The 17,975-nt window shown below is 43.7% G+C and overlaps 1 protein-coding gene across 3 annotated transcripts in view; it reads right to left on the bottom strand.

The window, feature by feature from the left end:
- trappc9 (trafficking protein particle complex subunit 9) overlaps positions 1 to 17,975 on the bottom strand; it is a 448,582-nt gene that overhangs the window by 150,350 nt on the left and 280,257 nt on the right. For all 3 annotated transcript variants that reach the window (XM_060915374.1, XM_060915376.1, XM_060915375.1), the window contains one exon: positions 8,688 to 8,840. In XM_060915374.1, coding sequence (XP_060771357.1) covers positions 8,688 to 8,840 — 153 coding nt within the window. The remainder of the gene's footprint in view (positions 1 to 8,687; positions 8,841 to 17,975) is intronic.

The following is a 17,975-nucleotide window of genomic DNA, read 5'->3' as shown; positions in this document are numbered from 1 at the left end:
AACACCTTAATCCACTCAGAGCAGAGTCCAAGTCCATAACAAAACATAACACACACAGCTCCCGGAGTGTGTGTTCTCATCACAAAGTCTATTCAGGCTGAGAGCGGCAGGACACGGCAGATCGCTGACTGACTGAATGAACAGCAAGAAGCCGATCTGGGATTTAAACTCCTGGCGTGATTCAATTCGATTCCTTTCATTTCACGTTGATTCAAACTAACAGAATTAAAACGCGATCCGCTCCTTGTGCTAGTGCCTTGGATCTCTGACGTTTATCTCCAAAGAGTGTGATCCCATGGCGTTCCATGACAATGGAAGCAGCTCGCATGCAGGGTGTCCCAAGGAACTCCGCTTGGACCAATTCTCTTCCTCGTCCTCACTGGCTGTTATTAAAACCCCACCCCTCCGGGTTTCACTCAACTTATCAATACTCAGGCCGATTGGTGTCCCGTGTCCTCTGTTAGCCTTGATGACGTCCTTCATGGCTGGAAACTGGTGAGTGGTGTGAATTGGGTCTATGACCGTAAAACTCTACTACTAATACAAATACGAATCCTACTGCCTGAACCCACGTGAGAACTAACTCGCCTGGTGGACGTCCAACAATCCCTCAGTGTTAAACGCAAGTGGAAATGGAAAGGTACGATGTGTCATTCATTAATAAATAAACTATCAAGTCAAGTCCCTTCCCACGCCGCACCGATCTCCGTTTCCGTAGCCCTCGGCCTCTCGCCTATTACAACCCCAAATCCAAAAAAGTTGGGACAAAGTACAAATTGTAAATAAAAACGGAATGCAATAATTTACAAATCTCAAAAACTGATATTGTATTCACAATAGAACATAGACAACATATCAAATGTCGAAAGTGAGACATTTTGAAATTTCATGCCAAATATTGACTCATTTGAAATTTCATGACAGCAACACATCTCAAAAAAGTTGGGACAGGGGCAATAAGAGGCTGGAAAAGTTCAAGGTACAAAAAAGGAACAGCTGGAGGACCAAATTGCAACTCATTAGGTCAATTGGCAATAGGTCATTAACATGACTGGGTATAAAAAGAGCATCTTGGAGTGGCGGCGGCTCTCAGAAGTAAAGATGGGAAGAGGATCACCAATCCCCCTAATTCTGCGCCGACAAATAGTGGAGCAATATCAGAAAGGAGTTCGACAGTGTAAAACTGCAAAGAGTTTGAACATATCATCATCTACAGAGCATAATATCATCAAAAGATTCAGAGAATCTGGAAGAATCTCTGTGCGTAAGGGTCAAGGCCGGAAAACCATACCGGGTGCCCGTGATCTTCGGGCCCTTAGACGGCACTGCATCACATACAGGCATGCTTCTGTATTGGAAATCACAAAATGGGCTCAGGAATATTTCCAGAGAACATTATCTGTGAACACAATTCACCGTGCCATCCGCCGTTGCCAGCTAAAACTCTATAGTTCAAAGAAAAAGCCGTATCTAAACACGATCCAGAAGCGCAGACGTCTTCTCTGGGCCAAGGCTCATTTAAAATGGACTGTGGCAAAGTGGAAAACTGTTCTGTGGTCAGACGAATCAAAATTTGAAGTTCTTTATGGAAATCAGGGACGCCGTGTCATTCGGACTAAAGAGGAGAAGGACGACCCGAGTTGTTATCAGCGCTCAGTTCAGAAGCCTGCATCTCTGATGGTATGGGGTTGCATTAGTGCGTGTGGCATGGGCAGCTTACACATCTGGAAAGACGACACCAATGCTGAAAGGTATATCCAGGTTCTAGAGCAACATATGCTCCCATCCAGACGACGTCTCTTTCAGGGAAGACCTTGCATTTTCCAACATGACAATGCCAAACCACATACTGCATCAATTACAGCATCATGGCTGCGTAGAAGAAGGGTCCGGGTACTGAACTGGCCAGCCTGCAGTCCAGATCTTTCACCCATAGAAAACATTTGGCGCATCATAAAATGGAAGATACGACAAAAATGACCTAAGGCAGTTGAGCAACTAGAATCCTACATTAGACAAGAATGGGTTAACATTCCTATCCCTAAACTTGAGCAACTTGTCTCCTCAGTCCCCAGACGTTTACAGACTGTTGTAAAGAGAAAAGGGGATGTCTCACAGTGGGAAACATGGCCTTGTCCCAACTTTTTTGAGATGTGTTGTTGTCATGAAATTTCAAATCACCTAATTTTTCTCTTTAAATGATACATTTTCTCAGTTTAAACATTTGATATGTCATCTATGTTCTATTCTGAATAAAATATGGAATTTTGAAACTTCCACATCATTGCATTCCGTTTTTATTTACAATTTGTATTTTGTCCCAACTTTTTTGGAATCGGGGTTGTACATAGCTCGGGTTACAGTGGGGGGGGGGCCTCTGGTAACCAAGAGTTTGACTCGCCATTCGCATCTGTATTGCAGCGCGTCTTGCCAGATGGCAATAGGTACCATTTTTATGATGGTCTTTGGTATGACCCGACCGCAAGTAGAACTTGCGATCTCCCGATCGAGAGGCCAACTCGCGGTAAGTAAACTATCTGCTGTGAAATCGTTGTGGTATAAGTGGAATAAACACTAGGGGCCATGCGGTCATGGGAAAATAACGAATGTGAGGGTGGGAACAGGAACGCTACACTCCGTGTGTGAGAGAGAGAGGGATATAATGTACTCAGGGCATGGTGTGAACTCGGACTCACTCTCCCACAGGGAGCAGTCAGACAGGACACTCATCCTTCTTTTGCTTGACTACTTCTCTCGTCTTTCATCCTGTCCGTCACGCTGTCTAACCCTCAGCCCGTCTTCTCCTCATGGCAAACAGTCTGCAATTTTTATTCAGTCCATCCATTACTCCTCCTTCATCTTCTCCATCACTTAGTCCTCTCTTTCGCTTCCTTCCTTCCCTTTTCCATCCGTCTTTTCCTCCTAGTGTGTTTACTTGTTTATTACTCACTCTTTGCCCTCTTCTTTCTTCCTCCTTTATTTAATTCCCTCTTGATCACCAACTTTCCAACTCTCTTTTCTTGACGCCGCTCTCTCCATCCTTCTTTGTCCATCACGCCACTCGTTCTCTCCATCACTTACCTACAGTATTCATACCCCCTTCACTCCTCTCCCTCCCCCCTCCCGAGTTGCTCCCTGTGCACTCCATTTAGCAGTTTATTATTTTCTAAGTGCCTCTCTGCCCACACGCTGCCACACAGCTCACATCCACAAACTCGCGAACCTGAGAGTAGCCGATAAACGTCGTCCTTAAGTGCCAATAAAGCGCTGAAATATGAAGACGACGGATTTTTCAGCGATTTTTCTCCGCGTTTAGTCCACTACCCTGAGCCGAACTCTCACAGTCCAGCACAGCTTTCACTCCATAGTGCAGCTCTCGCTCACGAGAGCAGCGTCCGTACAAACGCAACTTTACTGTCATAATCACAGCTATGAAAGTCCAAATGTTCGCAAGCTGATTGAATGCTGACGTTCCTCAACATGGTGGAACGCTAATGGAACGCTAATGGAACGTTTCTCCTGTAGATTCCACATCTCCAAAAGCAGATCGTTAAAATGAGATCGGGGTTCTGTGTTGGTGTAGAACAGCGCTCAGTAACTCGTCATCCGTCTTGAAGTAAACTGATAAACTACTGCGTGGTGATGTGACACTGATGTATTTCCTGAACCTGATGTCGACGCCAGTACCTGTTCAGTTCCACTGCTGCCCAATGAGACAGGAAACGTCACAGGATGTGGTTACTATGGCAGCGGTTCGAGAACAGAGCACTGCATTGAACTCTAAAGCTCTGTTCTGTTCCCTTACATCACACTTCTCTAACGTTCCACTCGGTTCGAATTCATCTTGATGTGACCGGGCATCATTATTATTATTATTATTATTATTATTATTACTACTACAACCTGAAACGCACATCTGCACAAACAGCAGCACATCCATCACACACTCATCTCCCTAACACTGATAACTGAGCTGTTATTAACACCTGGGTAATCTATCACACACACACACACACACACACACACACACACACACACACACACACACACACACACACAGAGAGAGAGAGAGAGAGAGGGGGCAGAGAGAGAGAGAGAGAGAGAGATGGGGGAGAGAGAAAGAGATGGGAAGGGGCAGAGAGAGAGGGCAGAGAGAGAGAGAGAGAGAGGGCAGAGAGAGATGGGGAGAGAGAAAGAGATGGGAAGGGGCAGAGAAAGAGGGCAGAGAGAGAGAGAGAGGGCAGAGAGAGATGGGGGAGAGAGAAAGAGATGGGAAGGGGCAGAGAGAGAGGGCAGAGAGAGAGAGAGAGAGGGCAGAGAGAGATGGGGGAGAGAGAAAGAGATGGGAAGGGGCAGAGAGAGAGAGGGCAGAGAGAGAGAGAGAGGGCAGAGAGAGATGGGGGAGAGAGAAAGAGATGCGAAGGGGCAGAGAGAGAGAGAGAGAGGGCAGAGAGAGAGAGAATGAAATAGAGACAAAAAAGCCAAATGAAAATGAGAAAGAAAAACAATAAAAAGAAAGCAAGAAAGAACAAAATAATAAAAACGGTGGAAATGAAAGAAAAATAATGAAAGATGAAAAAGAAAAAAGGTTAAAAAGGAGTAAAGAAAGAAAACAAAGTCTGAAATAAATACAAAAACGCACGAGCATCTCACAGTCACTCAATGGTGATCTCTCTCTCTCTCTCGGTCACTCTCAGTCTCTCACCGTCTCTTTCAGTCCCTCGCTCTCTCTCTGTCTTGCTCACACGCTCTCAGCGTCTGTCTCTCAGTCTCTCTCTCTGTCTCGCTCACGCACTGTGTCTGTCTCTCTCTCACGCGCTCAGTGTTTCTCTCAGTCTCTCTATCTCGCTCACATGCTCAGTGTTTCTCTCTCAGTCTATCTCGCTCACGCTCAGTGTCTCTCTCTGTCTCGCTCATGCGCTCAGTGTCTCTCTCTCAGTCTCTCTCAGTCTCGCTCACACGCTCAGTGTCTGTCTGTCTCTCTCTGTCTCGCTCACGCGCTCAGTGTCTCTCTCTCTCTCTCTCTCTCTGTCTCGCTCACGCACTCAGTGTCTCTCTCAGTCTCTCTCAGTCTCGCTCACGCGCTCAGTGTCTCTCTCATTCTCTCTCTCTGTCTCGCTCATGCGCTCAGTGTCTCTCTCAGTCTCGCTCACACGCTGTGTCTGTCTCTCTGTCTCGCTCACAGGCTGTCTCTGTCTCTCTCAATCTCGCTCAGTGTCTCTCTGTCTCTCTCTCTCTGTCTTGCTCACGCGCTCAGTGTCTGTGTCTCTCTCTCTATCTCGCTCACGCACTCAGTGTCTCTCAGTCTCTCAGTCTTGCTCACGTGCTCAGTGTCTCTCATTCTCTCTCTGTCTCGCTCACGCACTCAGTGTCTCTCTGTCTCTCTCTCTCTCAGTCTCGCTCACACGCTGTGTCTCTCTGTCTCTCTCAATCTCGCTCAGTGTCTCTCTGTCTCTCTCTCTCTATCTCGCTCACACACTCAGTGTCTCTCTCAGTCTCACTCACGTGCTCAGTGTCTCTGTCTGTCTCTCTGTCTCGCTCACGCGCTCAGTGTCTCTCTCTCTCTCTCTGTCTCGCTCATGCGCTCAGTGTCTCAGTCTCGCTCACGCGCTCAGTGTCTCTCTCAGTCTCTCTCTGTCTCGCTCACGCGCTCAGTGTCTGTCTCTCTCTCTCAGTCTCGCTCACACGCTGTGTCTCTCTGTCTCTCTCAATCTCGCTCAGTGTCTCTCTCAGTCTCTCTCTATCTTGCTCACGCACTCAGTGTCTCTCTCAGTCTCGCTCACACGCTCAGTGTCTCAGTCTCTCTCTGTCTCGCTCAGTGTCTCAGTCTCTCTCCCTCAGTCTCGCTCACGCGCTCAGTGTCTCTCTCAGTCTCTGTCTCGCTCACGCGCTCAGTGTCTCTCTCAGTCTCTCTCTCTCCCTCAGTCTTGCTCACGCGCTTAGTGTCTCTCTCATTTTCTCTCTCTCACGTGCTCAGTGTCTCTCTCAGTCTCTCTCTCTGTCTCGCTCACGTGCTCAGTGTCTCTCAGTCTCTCTCTCTCCCTCAGTCTCGCTCACACGCTCAGGGTCTCTCTCTTTCTCTCAGTCTCGCTCACACACTCAGTGTCTCTCTCTCTCTCTCTCTCAGTCTCTCTCTGTCTCACTCCCTCACTCTCAGTCTCACTCCCTCAGCCTCTCCCCCAGCCTCTCCCCTGCTCTCCCTCAGCCTCTCCCCCAGCCTCTCCCCTGCTCTCCCTCAGCCTCTCCCCCAGCCTCTCCCCTGCTCTCCCTCAGCCTCTAAAGAACTCAGCAACTGGATAAAGATACAAATTCCACAAGGATCAATCAGCTGTCATCTATCACTCACTTTCCTTCCACCAAAATTACACAACCAGTAAAGGCCCAGGCCTCCCATCGCATCGTATTACACCCCTCCCCCCGACTGGCTGACAGTCAGTGCTGTGGTTGAGCAGTATACTGGCACGCATACCTGTATCAAGAGACCAACAGATGAGCTTCAAGTAAAATATACACATTTTTGGTCTGTGTGTCCGTCTGTCTGTGTGTGTGTGTGTGTGTGTGTGTGTGTGTGTGTGTGTGTGGACACAGTGTCAGAACAAAGAGGGCACTGAGCTGACAAGAGAAAAGTTCAAAGGTCACTCCACAGGAACAAGGGGTCTGTCTGAACTTCAGTGGAGATGCCTCGATCCATCATTATGGGCTATGATACACCTTACACACACACACACACACACACACACCTCCATATGTCTGTACATGGCAGCTCAGCACAGCAGCAGATGCTAAAGGCAGATGTCAGATCTTCACCCTCAGAGAATATACACATCACACACACTGACATGACACGTACACACACACACACCTCAAAACATTTGAACGTCACAGAGTTAAATAAATAAATAAATAAATAAATAAACAACATTCTGAATGGTTAAATAAGGTTTTACTGAAACAGACTTTAAGAGCTTCACAGATTTAAATAAAGATTGAAGAATGAAAGGTCAAGAATTAAATCGAGATTTTATATTTAAAGAATTATATAATGTCATGAAAGCAGAGCTGATATGGGCTGGACAGAGAATAGATGGGTTTGAAGCCGACACATACACAGAATGGAGTTAAAACAGAACCGAGTAGAGTTTTTACAGAGTTAAAGAGAGGGAAGTGTTAAATAGAGCAGTGGTAGCTATGGTTGTGAAGGATAAGACTGGTATTTCTATTATAGATAAATCAGGTTGAATGGGTTTTAAAGAGATTTAAAGCAGATATAGTTGTGGATGTCAAGGAGAGAACCAAATTAAACAGAATGAAAGTAGAATTCAAGAGAATTAAAGCAGACAGTTGAGTTACAGCAGTTATGGTCACGACTGAAAATGGCTGATATTTCTACAAAGATATATACATTAAATCAAGCTGAAAAAAGTTGCATGAAGTTTAAATAGAGTTAAATCTGATAAGGCTGCAGTGGTGAAAGAGATGACTATTTCTACAAATAAATAAATAAGACAAGTTGAATAGAGTTTAAAAAGAATTAAAGCAGATGTAGTTGTGGTTGTGAATGATATAATTGATAATTTCTCTAAATAAATATCATAAATAGGGTTGAATAAAGTTTAAACAGAGTTAAAGCAGCATTTGTGGATATGACCGATATTTTTATAGACAGATTTATGGAGTAGAGTTCAGTAGAATTTAAACTGCATTCAAGCAGTGTTTGTGAAAGATATGACTAATATTTCTAGAGATAAATTGATGAATAGAGTTCAGTAGCATTTAAACAGAATTAAAGCAGTGTGTGAACAATATGACTAATATTTCTATCGATAAATTTGCATTGAGAGTTGAACAGAATTTAAACAGAATTAAAGCAATGCTTGTGAAGGATATCACCAATATTTCTAGAGATAAATTTATGATGTGCAGTACAGTTGAAACAGAATTAAAGCAACATTTCTGAAGGATATGACCAATATTTCTAGAGATAAATTCATGAACAGAGTTTAGTAGAATTGAAATAGAATTAAACCAGTGTTTGTGAAGGATATGATATTTCAACGGATAAATTTGTATACAGAATTGAGTAGAATTTAAACCGAATTAAATCAGTGTTTGTGAAGGATATGACCGATATTTCTATCGATAAATTCATGAATAGAGTTGAGTACAATTTAAATAGAAGTAAAGCAGTGTTTGTGAAGGATGTAATCGATATTTCTATTGATAAATTCATGGAGTGGGGTATAATTTAAATAGAATTAAAGCGGTGTTTGTGAAGGATGTGACCGATATTTCTAGAGATAAATTCATTAACAGAGTTGAATAGACTTTAACCAGAATTAAAGCAGCATTTGTGAAGAACATGGTCGATATTTCTATCAATAAATTCATGAATAGAGTTGAGTACAATTTAAATAGAATTAAAGCAGTGTTTGCGAAGGATATGTTTGATATTTCTAGAGATAACTTCATGAAGAGAGTCGAGTAGAATTTAAGCAGAATGAAAAACAGCATTCGTGAAGGGCGTGACTGATATTTCTATCGATAAATTCATGAACAGAGTTGTGTAGAATTTAAATAGAATTAAATCAGTGTTTGTGAAGGATGTGATTGATATTTCTAGAGATAAATTCATGAATAGAGTTGAATAGACTTTAAAAAGAATTAAAGCAGTGTTTGTGAAGGATATGATGGTCCAGCGCAGCTGCAGTGTGCTGTTGATGTGTCCTCCCTGAACCTGCTGCTTCTCCTCCTCCCGCTCATACACACTGCTCTGGTGCACGGCATCACGGGACGGCATCGGCAGGCTCTCAAAGTCAAACTTATCCACCCGAATGGCCATCCTGTACACACACAAAATCCAAAATGGCTTCCTTTTCACTGTTTGCTCCCTACATAGGGTATAATATAAAAGAGATGTACACTCCACCTAGTGCACTACAGGCAGAACTACGTTTAAAGGAACAGTCCACCGTACTTCCATAATGAAATATGCTGTTATCTGAATTGAGACGAGCTGCTCCGTACCTCTCCGAGCTTTGCGCGACCTCCCAGTCAGTCAGGCGCGCTGTCACTCCTGTTAGCAATGTAGCTAGGCTCAGTATGGCCAATGGTATTTTTTGGGGCTGTAGTTAGATGCGACCAAACTCTTCCGCGTTTTTCCTGTTTACATAGGTTTATATGACCAGTGATATGAAACAAGTTCAGTTACACAAATTGAAACATGGTGATTTTCTATGCTATGGAAAGTGCGCACTATAATGACAGGCGTACTAACACCTTCTGCGCGCTTCGGCAGCGCATTGATATCTGAGCTCCGTATCAATGCGCTGTCGAAGGTGTTAGTATGCCTGTCATTATAGTGCCGACTTTCCATAGCATAGAAAATCACTACGTTTCAATTTGTGTAACTGAACTTTGTTTCATGTCACTGGTCATATAAACCTATATAAACAGGAAAAACGCGGAAGAGTTTGGTCGCATCTAACTACAGCCCCAAAAAATACCATTGGCCATGCTGAGCCTAGCTACATTGCTAACAGGAGTGACAGCGCGTCTGACTGACTGGGAGGTCGCGCAAAGCTCGGAGAGGTACGGAGCAGCTCGTCTCAATTCAGATAAGAGCATATTTCATTATGGAAGTACGGTAGACTGTTCCTTTAAGATGCAGCCACTGAAAATACACTTGAAGATTAAAATTTAAAAACCTGTTATTATTTTTAGATTTATTCGTGTTTTAATAAAGGTGTCCATGATTTCCTGACCGGGTCTTCATCCTGTTCTTGTTTACTGCACTCCAAACACAAACAGGGTTAGATCACACAGGGTGCACACAGGTTCATCTGTCCATGTATGATGTAACCCCAGGATGGTGTATGATTTATGAGTTAGAAGGTTGGGTTTTTTTGTTTCCCCATAATTCACTTTGTGGAATTACTGAAGCACACAAAGTTGTGAGAGTCACACTGTGCACTTTTCCACCCACACGTGTGTGCATCCATGTGCAGAACAAGCTGCTACCATCCATATGCTTGCTCTGACTCAGTGACCTTCAGAGGGATGTGTGCGTGTGTACAGATAGACTGACCACATGCACGTGATGAGGTAAATTATTGACCATCCCTCCTCATGGACACTGTTCAGCAGTACACTTTCTTTCTGTGGAACTTTGAACTGTGAGTCTGACAACAAGCAACAAGGTGAGATTTCCTCAGTGTTTATACTGATAGTGTAGCGATGGTGTCGGTAGTGACATCCGGCTCATGGTACGATTTGTTCTTTTCGACTGATTCAAAAACTGGCCCAATGATGCACGCAGACTGAACTCATAAATAGAACAATTGGCTCGCTCAGTCAACTGATGTCATAGCTGTGGGCAACGTTCTAAAAGTACTATAACAATTACTGCAGCTACTGATACTACTATGATGACTACTACTATAAAAAAAAAAATAAATAAATAAAAACTCTACCACTACTACAACCACGAGTTGGCCTAGTGGTTAGCGTGTCCGCGTCTCGATCGGGAGATCTACTCGTGGTTGGGTTGTACCAAAGACCATCATAAAAATGGTACCCACTGCCATCTGGCAAGGCACGCTGCAATACAGATGTGAGTGGGGAGTCAAACTCTTGTGGTTACCAGAGGACCCACCCCCCCACTGTAACCCTAAATGGTATAGGTGAGAGGCCGAGAACTACTGAAACACAAATCAGCGCCGCCCGATGTGCCTTAAGGGCCTGGTTAGTACTGGGATGGGAGACTGTCTGGGAAGACCAGGTCCTGGCATGGGAAGGATTTATGACTTATGATGACCACCACTACAACTATCACTACAACAGCTAATAGTACCATTACAGCCAATTCTATTACTACACCTAAAACAGTTAAGAGTACTACAACAACAACAGTACTACTACAACTAATTCTATCACTACACCTACAACAATAGTACTATTACTACTACAACTAATTCTAACATGACCCCTACAACACAGCTAATAGTACTTCAACTAATTTTAACACTATACCTACAACAGTTAATACTACTACTACTAATTCTACCACTACAACTACTTCAATAGTACTACTACAACTAATTCTAACATGACAACTACAAACACCTAATAGTACTACAGCTAATTCTACCGCTGCAACCTTCAATCGTACTACAACTACAACCCCGATTCCAAAAAAGTTGGGACAAAGTACAAATTATAAATAAAAACAGAATGCAATGATGTGGAAGTTTCAAAATTCCATATTTTATTCAGAATAGAACATAGATGACATATCAAATGTTTAAACTGAGAAAATGTATCATTTAAAGAGAAAAATTAGGTGATTTTAAATTTCATAACAACAACACATCTCAAAAAAGTTGGGACAAGGCCATGTTTCCCACTGTGAGACATCCCCTTTTCTCTTTACAACAGTCTGTAAACGTCTGGGGACTGAGGAGACAAGTTGCTCAAGTTTAGGGACAGGAATGTTAACCCATTCTTGTCTAATGTAGGATTCTAGTTGCTCAACCGTCTTGGGTCTTTTTTGTCGCATCTTCCGTTTTATGATGCGCCAAATGTTTTCTATGGGTGAAAGATCTGGACTGCAGGCTGGCCAGTTCAGTACCCGGACCCTTCTTCTACACAGCCATGATGCTGTAATTGATGCAGTATGTGGTTTGGCATTGTCATGTTGGAAAATGCAAGGTCTTCCCTGAAAGAGACGTCGTCTAGATGGGAGCATATGTTGCTCTAGAACCTGGATATACCTTTCAGCATTGATGGTGTCTTTCCAGATGTGTAAGCTGCCCATGCCACACGCACTAATGCAACCCCATACCATCAGAGATGCAGGCTTCTGAACTGAGCGCTGATAACAACTCGGGTCGTCCTTCTCCTCTTTAGTCCGAATGACACGGCGTCCCTGATTTCCATAAAGAACTTCAAATTTTGATTCGTCTGACCACAGAACAGTTTTCCACTTTGCCACAGTCCATTTTAAATGAGCCTTGGCCCAGAGAAGACGTCTGCGCTTCTGGATCATGTTTAGATACGGCTTCTTCTTTGAACTATAGAGTTTTAGCTGGCAACGGCGGATGGCACGGTGAATTGTGTTCACAGATAATGTTCTCTGGAAATATTCCTGAGCCCATTTTGTGATTTCCAATACAGAAGCATGCCTGTATGTGATGCAGTGCCGTCTAAGGGCCCGAAGATCACGGGCACCCGGTATGGTTTTCCGGCCTTGACCCTTACGCACAGAGATTCTTCCAGATTCTCCGAATCTTTTGATGATATTATGCACTGTAGATGATGGTATGTTCAAACTCTTTGCAATTTTACACTGTCGAACTCCTTTCTGATATTGCTCCACTATTTGTCGGCGCAGAATTAGGGGGATTGGTGATCCTGTTCCCATCTTTACTTCTGAGAGCCGCTGCCACTCCAAGATGCTCTTTTTATACCCAGTCATGTTAATGACCTATTGCCAATTGACCTAATGAGTTGCAATTTGGTCCTCCAGCTGTTCCTTTTTTGTACCTTTAACTTTTCCAGCCTCTTATTGCCCCTGTCCCAACTTTTTTGAGATGTGTTGCTGTCATGAAATTTCAAATGAGCCAATATTTGGCATGAAATTTCAAAATGTCTCACTTTCGACATTTGATATGTTGTCTATGTTCTATTGCGAATACAATATCAGTTTGAGATTTGTAAATTATTGCATTCCGTTTTTATTTACAATTTGTACTTTGTCCCAACTTTTTTGGAATTGGGGTTGTACTACAACTAATTACACCATGACACCTACAACAGTTAATAGTACTACTACAACTAATTCTACGACTACAGTTAATACTACTACTACTAATTCTAACAACTAATTCTACTACAGCCAATTTTAACACTACACCTACATCAGTTAATAGTACAACAACTAATTATACGACAACACTTAATAGTACTACTAATTCTACCGCTACAACAGTCAATAGTACTAAGATGAGATAAGACAGCCTTTTATTATCCCACAAGGGGAAATTTACATTGCTAGAGCAGCAAAAAATAGAAAGAAAAGGCAATGAAGGAGTAGTACAAAAAGTACTAAGTATACAAAAAAAGGTAGATATAAAAAGAAATAAACTACGAATTTGAAGATAAAATTAACAAAATGGCATAAATTAACAGGTTTGCAAATATACAGTTAGGCCACACCAATTCGATTAGTTGGTTCTCGGAATCGCCGCTTGAAGAAAATGCAAAATGGAAAAAAAAAAAAAAATCGAAAATCAAACTCCCACCAACAGAAAAACATCATGGCTGATGGTTCAAAATACCGAAGACTGCAGGTTGATGTCACGTGACGTCGAAAACCAATCAAATCGCCCCTTTTACTTTTGATAAAGACTTGTGGAAGAAACATGCCTGTGGAGGGGAATCCTGCAAAGCCTGTTTGTAATTGTTAGGATATTCAGCAAACAGAAGCGTAAAATCTTTGACAGGTGTGTCGAAATTCAAGAGGGGGAAACTTTGCACAGTTGTACTCAAGATGCCGTGAGCTTGTTACCCTGTGTGGCAGCGGGGGCGTGGTCAAGCACCGGTCTGTGACAGGAGGGCGGAGTCAGGGAAGGTAAGTGGCAGAATCACTACACCTGATGTCAATTAACCTGTGTTCGTGTGTCTTCCCAGTGACCGCGCCCTATTTCAAGAGGGAGAGCAGAGAGCAAAGGAGCTCTTCCCGGAACCAGACGCCGAGTGTGTGTGTCTGTAAAATTATTCAAAGTTGTTAGACTGAAAAGTGTGACAATAAAACGGTTTATCAACCTGAGCTCTGTCCTGCTGTCTTCTGTGCTCCGCCCATACATAAGAACTGCCACAGTGGTGCCGAAACCCGGGATCTGGAGGGCAGAACGCCGAACCGCCCCCCATGGAGTCTTCCCCGTTTGCCGACCTGGTCCACGCCCTCGCCACGGCCCAGCAAAGCCAGCACCAGGCGCTCGTTACGCTCCGTAAGGAGCAGGAGCAGCGCTTCGAGGCCCTGGTGTTGGCCCAGCAAGAGGACCGACAGGCGTTCCGGCACCTCCTCGCGTCGGCGGGGACAATCGACGCTTCCACCGCGGGCCCGTCCCCCCTCACCCTGACGTCAGGTGTAGTGATTCTGCCACTTACCTTCCCTGACTCCGTCCTCCTGTCACAGACCTGCGCTTGACCACACCCCCGCTGCCACACCCTGCGATGTGCCAACTTGGACAACAACTATGTTGAGGTGGGTTTGATTGATATATTTCACTGATTGATGTGAGGGGCAAACAAAAAAATCATTCCAAGTACTTAGCCATCAGAAGTAGCCTACTCCTGGTCAAATCTTGTTTTTTTCTGCGCATTGTACTGTAGATGTTCAACTGACTGTAATTCAATCGTTTATTTAGCCCATCTGTTTACTGGTTTGCCTGATAAAAGACGTGCAGCCAGAGCTCGCCCTTAATGCATATGGGTGGAAATAAGATAAGCTATTAAAAGAGCCATATGAAATGTGTAACAGTAATGGATCGTCTTTGTTTTGTTTCTCCATTATGAAAGCCCACTATTTCCACCGCTAATTTTACCATCAGAGCATTTTTTTTTGGTACTTTATTCAAATTTTGGTACTCTGGCCCCCTTTTTTAAGCCATTCGTACAAAATCGTGGGGTAACGTTTGACAGTGGGCTTAAATTTGATAAACAGATTAGTTCTGTTGTTAGAACGAGCTTTTTTCAACTTCGTCTCTTGGCCAAAGCGAAGCCGTTTCTCAGTCGGCAGGATCTCGAGAAGGCGATTCATGCATTTATCAGTTCGAGACTGGACTATTGTAATGCCCTGTATGTTGGCCTCAGCCAGTCTTCAATTTTACAGAACGCTGCGGCCCGATTTTTAACAAGCACGTCGAGACGTGAACACGTTACTCCTGTGTTGTCGTCACTCCACTGGCTTCCAGTCCGTTTTAGAATTGATTTTAAACTTCTGTTTGTTTTTAATGCCATCAATGGCCTGGCTCCCTCTTACTTGTCTGAGATTTTAACTATTCGTGATCATGGTAGGGCCCTGCGTTCTTCGGGTCAGCTTCTGTTAGAAGTTCCAAGGTCGAGATATAAACAGTGGGGTGATCGTTCTTTTGCTGTCGCTGCTCCCAGACTGTGGAACAATCTACCCCCCGACATTCGCACCACTATTGATCCCGGCCTTTTTAAATCAAAGTTCAAGACCTACTTTTTTAGATTGGCGTTCAATCCTGACTAGGGGAGTCTTGTTTTTGAGGGGTGCTTCGTTTCGTTTGTTTTATTTCATGTACTTCTGAAAGGCTTTTGGTAATCTGCAGCACGGTGGCACCTTCCGCAGTCAAAACCTGTGTTTTTATGTGTTTTGGTGTTCTGTTTTATGGCTTCGATGTAAAGCACTCTGGGTACCTTTTGGTTATTGTAAAGGGCTATATAAATAAAATTTGATTGATTTTTATTTCGTGCGCTCGCTTCATTTTTCCTGAAAAAATCCGAGAACCAACTCTTTAAATTGGTGTGGCCTTAGCATAAGTGTATTACGCAGGTGGTATTGCGCAAGCAAGTGGGTATATTGCACAGGAGCCATTTTATCAGTGTGTAGCTAGCAGTTCGCTGCAAAGTACTGATGCTGATAGTCCGTGAACACAGTATACCGGGGCGATTTCTCAGAGACAAGGGAAGCCGAGCTTCCCCTAAAATTCTCTCCCCAAACTGCGGCGTCTATGACGTTGAATTCTCATTAAAACAATAACTTGCATAACATAATATATGCCCAAGATTGTATTTATGTTCATAACTATCCTGTAACTTATTTGAGTGATGTCTGACGAACTTGCAGTTCGCTACGAGAATCACCTTTGCTGCCAGGCTGTAACCTTTCTTATTTCAATGGGCTCTATGGACTGGCAGCAGTGTTGCCAGATTGGGCGGTTTTAAGTGCATTTTGGCGGGTTTTGAACATATTTTGGGATGGAAAACGTCAGCAGTATCTGGCAACACTGACTGGCAGCCGGGTATCCGTTGCAGTCTACGAGACGGCTCTGAACAGCCAATTTCGGTTAGTTGTTATTGGTTAAAATCAACAAAATCGTCACTTCCAGGGAAGCCGGGCTTCTCTGGGACTAAACGAGACAGTGGGAGGGACAAGAAGCCGGGCTGATAAAGGATTATTGGAGGTAGTGTTTGAAAGACATGAGGAGGGCGGTACTTCGGCGAGGAACACGGAAGTATGATCAGTCAGTCCCTAGCGGATGTCGAGAAAGTGTAGTCGTGTGCCAAAGTGCTGTCCGAATTTCTTTTCATATAAACGGTTCTTCTCATTGATGTCTCTGTACATTACTCTGTAAATAAATGTAAATATTACTCGTTGTGCTCCGTTAACTTTCATCCATTCTATCAGTTTGATCATTCGTGAATTCACTCGTTTATTTCATTTGTAGTTCAATCTGGTTGTAGGCTAGCTTGAGCCTTATTGGGATCTGCAGTGCTAGCTGCTAACAGAAATTGGTGAAGTCTCTGGAAAGCACAACCAGCTGGTATGACAGGGTCACAGACCATTTTCTGGAAAAGGAGCGGAGGGCAGAATTTGTGTATAAATAGTGTTCATGTTCATGAATCTGAAGTGTGTATATTGTTCAGTAATGTTAAGAGAATGGTGGGCTCTGCGTTATAGGTTACACCTGGGTATGATATTCAAGGTTCTGTGTGTTGCATAGCCTACCTGGTTATGAATTTCCAGACTGTGTTGCAGAAGATGTTCAAGGATGTGTTGCACAGCTGGGTGTTGTGTTAAAGACTCTGTGTTGCATATCAGGGTATGATGTTCAAGGCTCTTCGTTGAATAGCCAGTGATTTTTGGATGTTTGATATTTTTGATTAAGGATACGAGACACTAGCCTGGCAAGCCAGACTATAACATGAAATGTACAAGCAAAAATACTTTCTGCCACTAGGTAGGGTTGTCTAGTTCACTATGCTAATGGGGCACACCTTTCTATGCTTTGATATCCGGCCTACAGGTTTTACGATGAACGCGTAAAATGGGCTTCCCCTGTTTTAAAAACCAGCAGCCGCCACTGCAGTATACGTTCAGAAGGGTCTCTACACGACACCTACAACAACAACAGCTAATCCTATTACTACAACTAGTCCGACCACTGCAAGTACTCCAGCTACACCTGTACAACGCCTACCACCTCGTCTTCTCTTCCCCTCCCCCGATTTCCGTGCAGCCTGAAGAGCATATGCATGTCCCCGCGTGTCTGATGACGGTCACCTGTTCTGATTGGTGGGCGAGTTTGGGAGTTAAACCAGTGCATTAGAGTGAGATCGATCTCTCTGTGCCTGTGGTATTACAGTGAGAGATGGGGGTCAGGAAGCAGGGTGCATTTTCATTTGGTCTCTTTCTCCCTCACACACACACACACACACACAGCATCATCTTTGGGTATTTTTACACCGCTGTATCCGTCTCTCTCCCGCTTGTTGCGCTCTTTTCATGAACCGTCTCAAACCAAGACAAGCTGTGAAGCCGATAGTGTGCTCATTATCGATATACAATGCGATTAAATAGCAATCCTGGTGTTCTAACACACCCGGGTAAAACAGGTATTATAGTCCATGTAATTGCGGCCAATTTCCATAAACGATGTCTGTACACTCCAGGAAATACACGACCTGATCAAACAATTCAGATAATTATCCTATTTCAGTCCAAACGCTTTCCTGCTTGTGTGTTTTCAATACAGGGAATTCAACCGCAGGTGCAGCAGAATACAAAACCATCTCGTCGCGGTGAATCTGGTTTTCCAGCTGATCACCGAATAATCCGATATCAACATCGGACATGTTGGACGGTGTGACGAGGGAAAATCTTACAAGACCAGGGCTTTGAACCGGTTCAAGGAACGAAAACTTTTTCTATTTCACATGGAACAGAAACG

This window comes from Neoarius graeffei, chromosome 2, assembly GCF_027579695.1.
Source record: "Neoarius graeffei isolate fNeoGra1 chromosome 2, fNeoGra1.pri, whole genome shotgun sequence".
Taxonomy (NCBI): domain Eukaryota; kingdom Metazoa; phylum Chordata; class Actinopteri; order Siluriformes; family Ariidae; genus Neoarius; species Neoarius graeffei.
The sequence above is the reverse complement of the archived record's forward strand: the minus strand, read 5'-3'. Positions and strand labels throughout refer to the sequence as shown.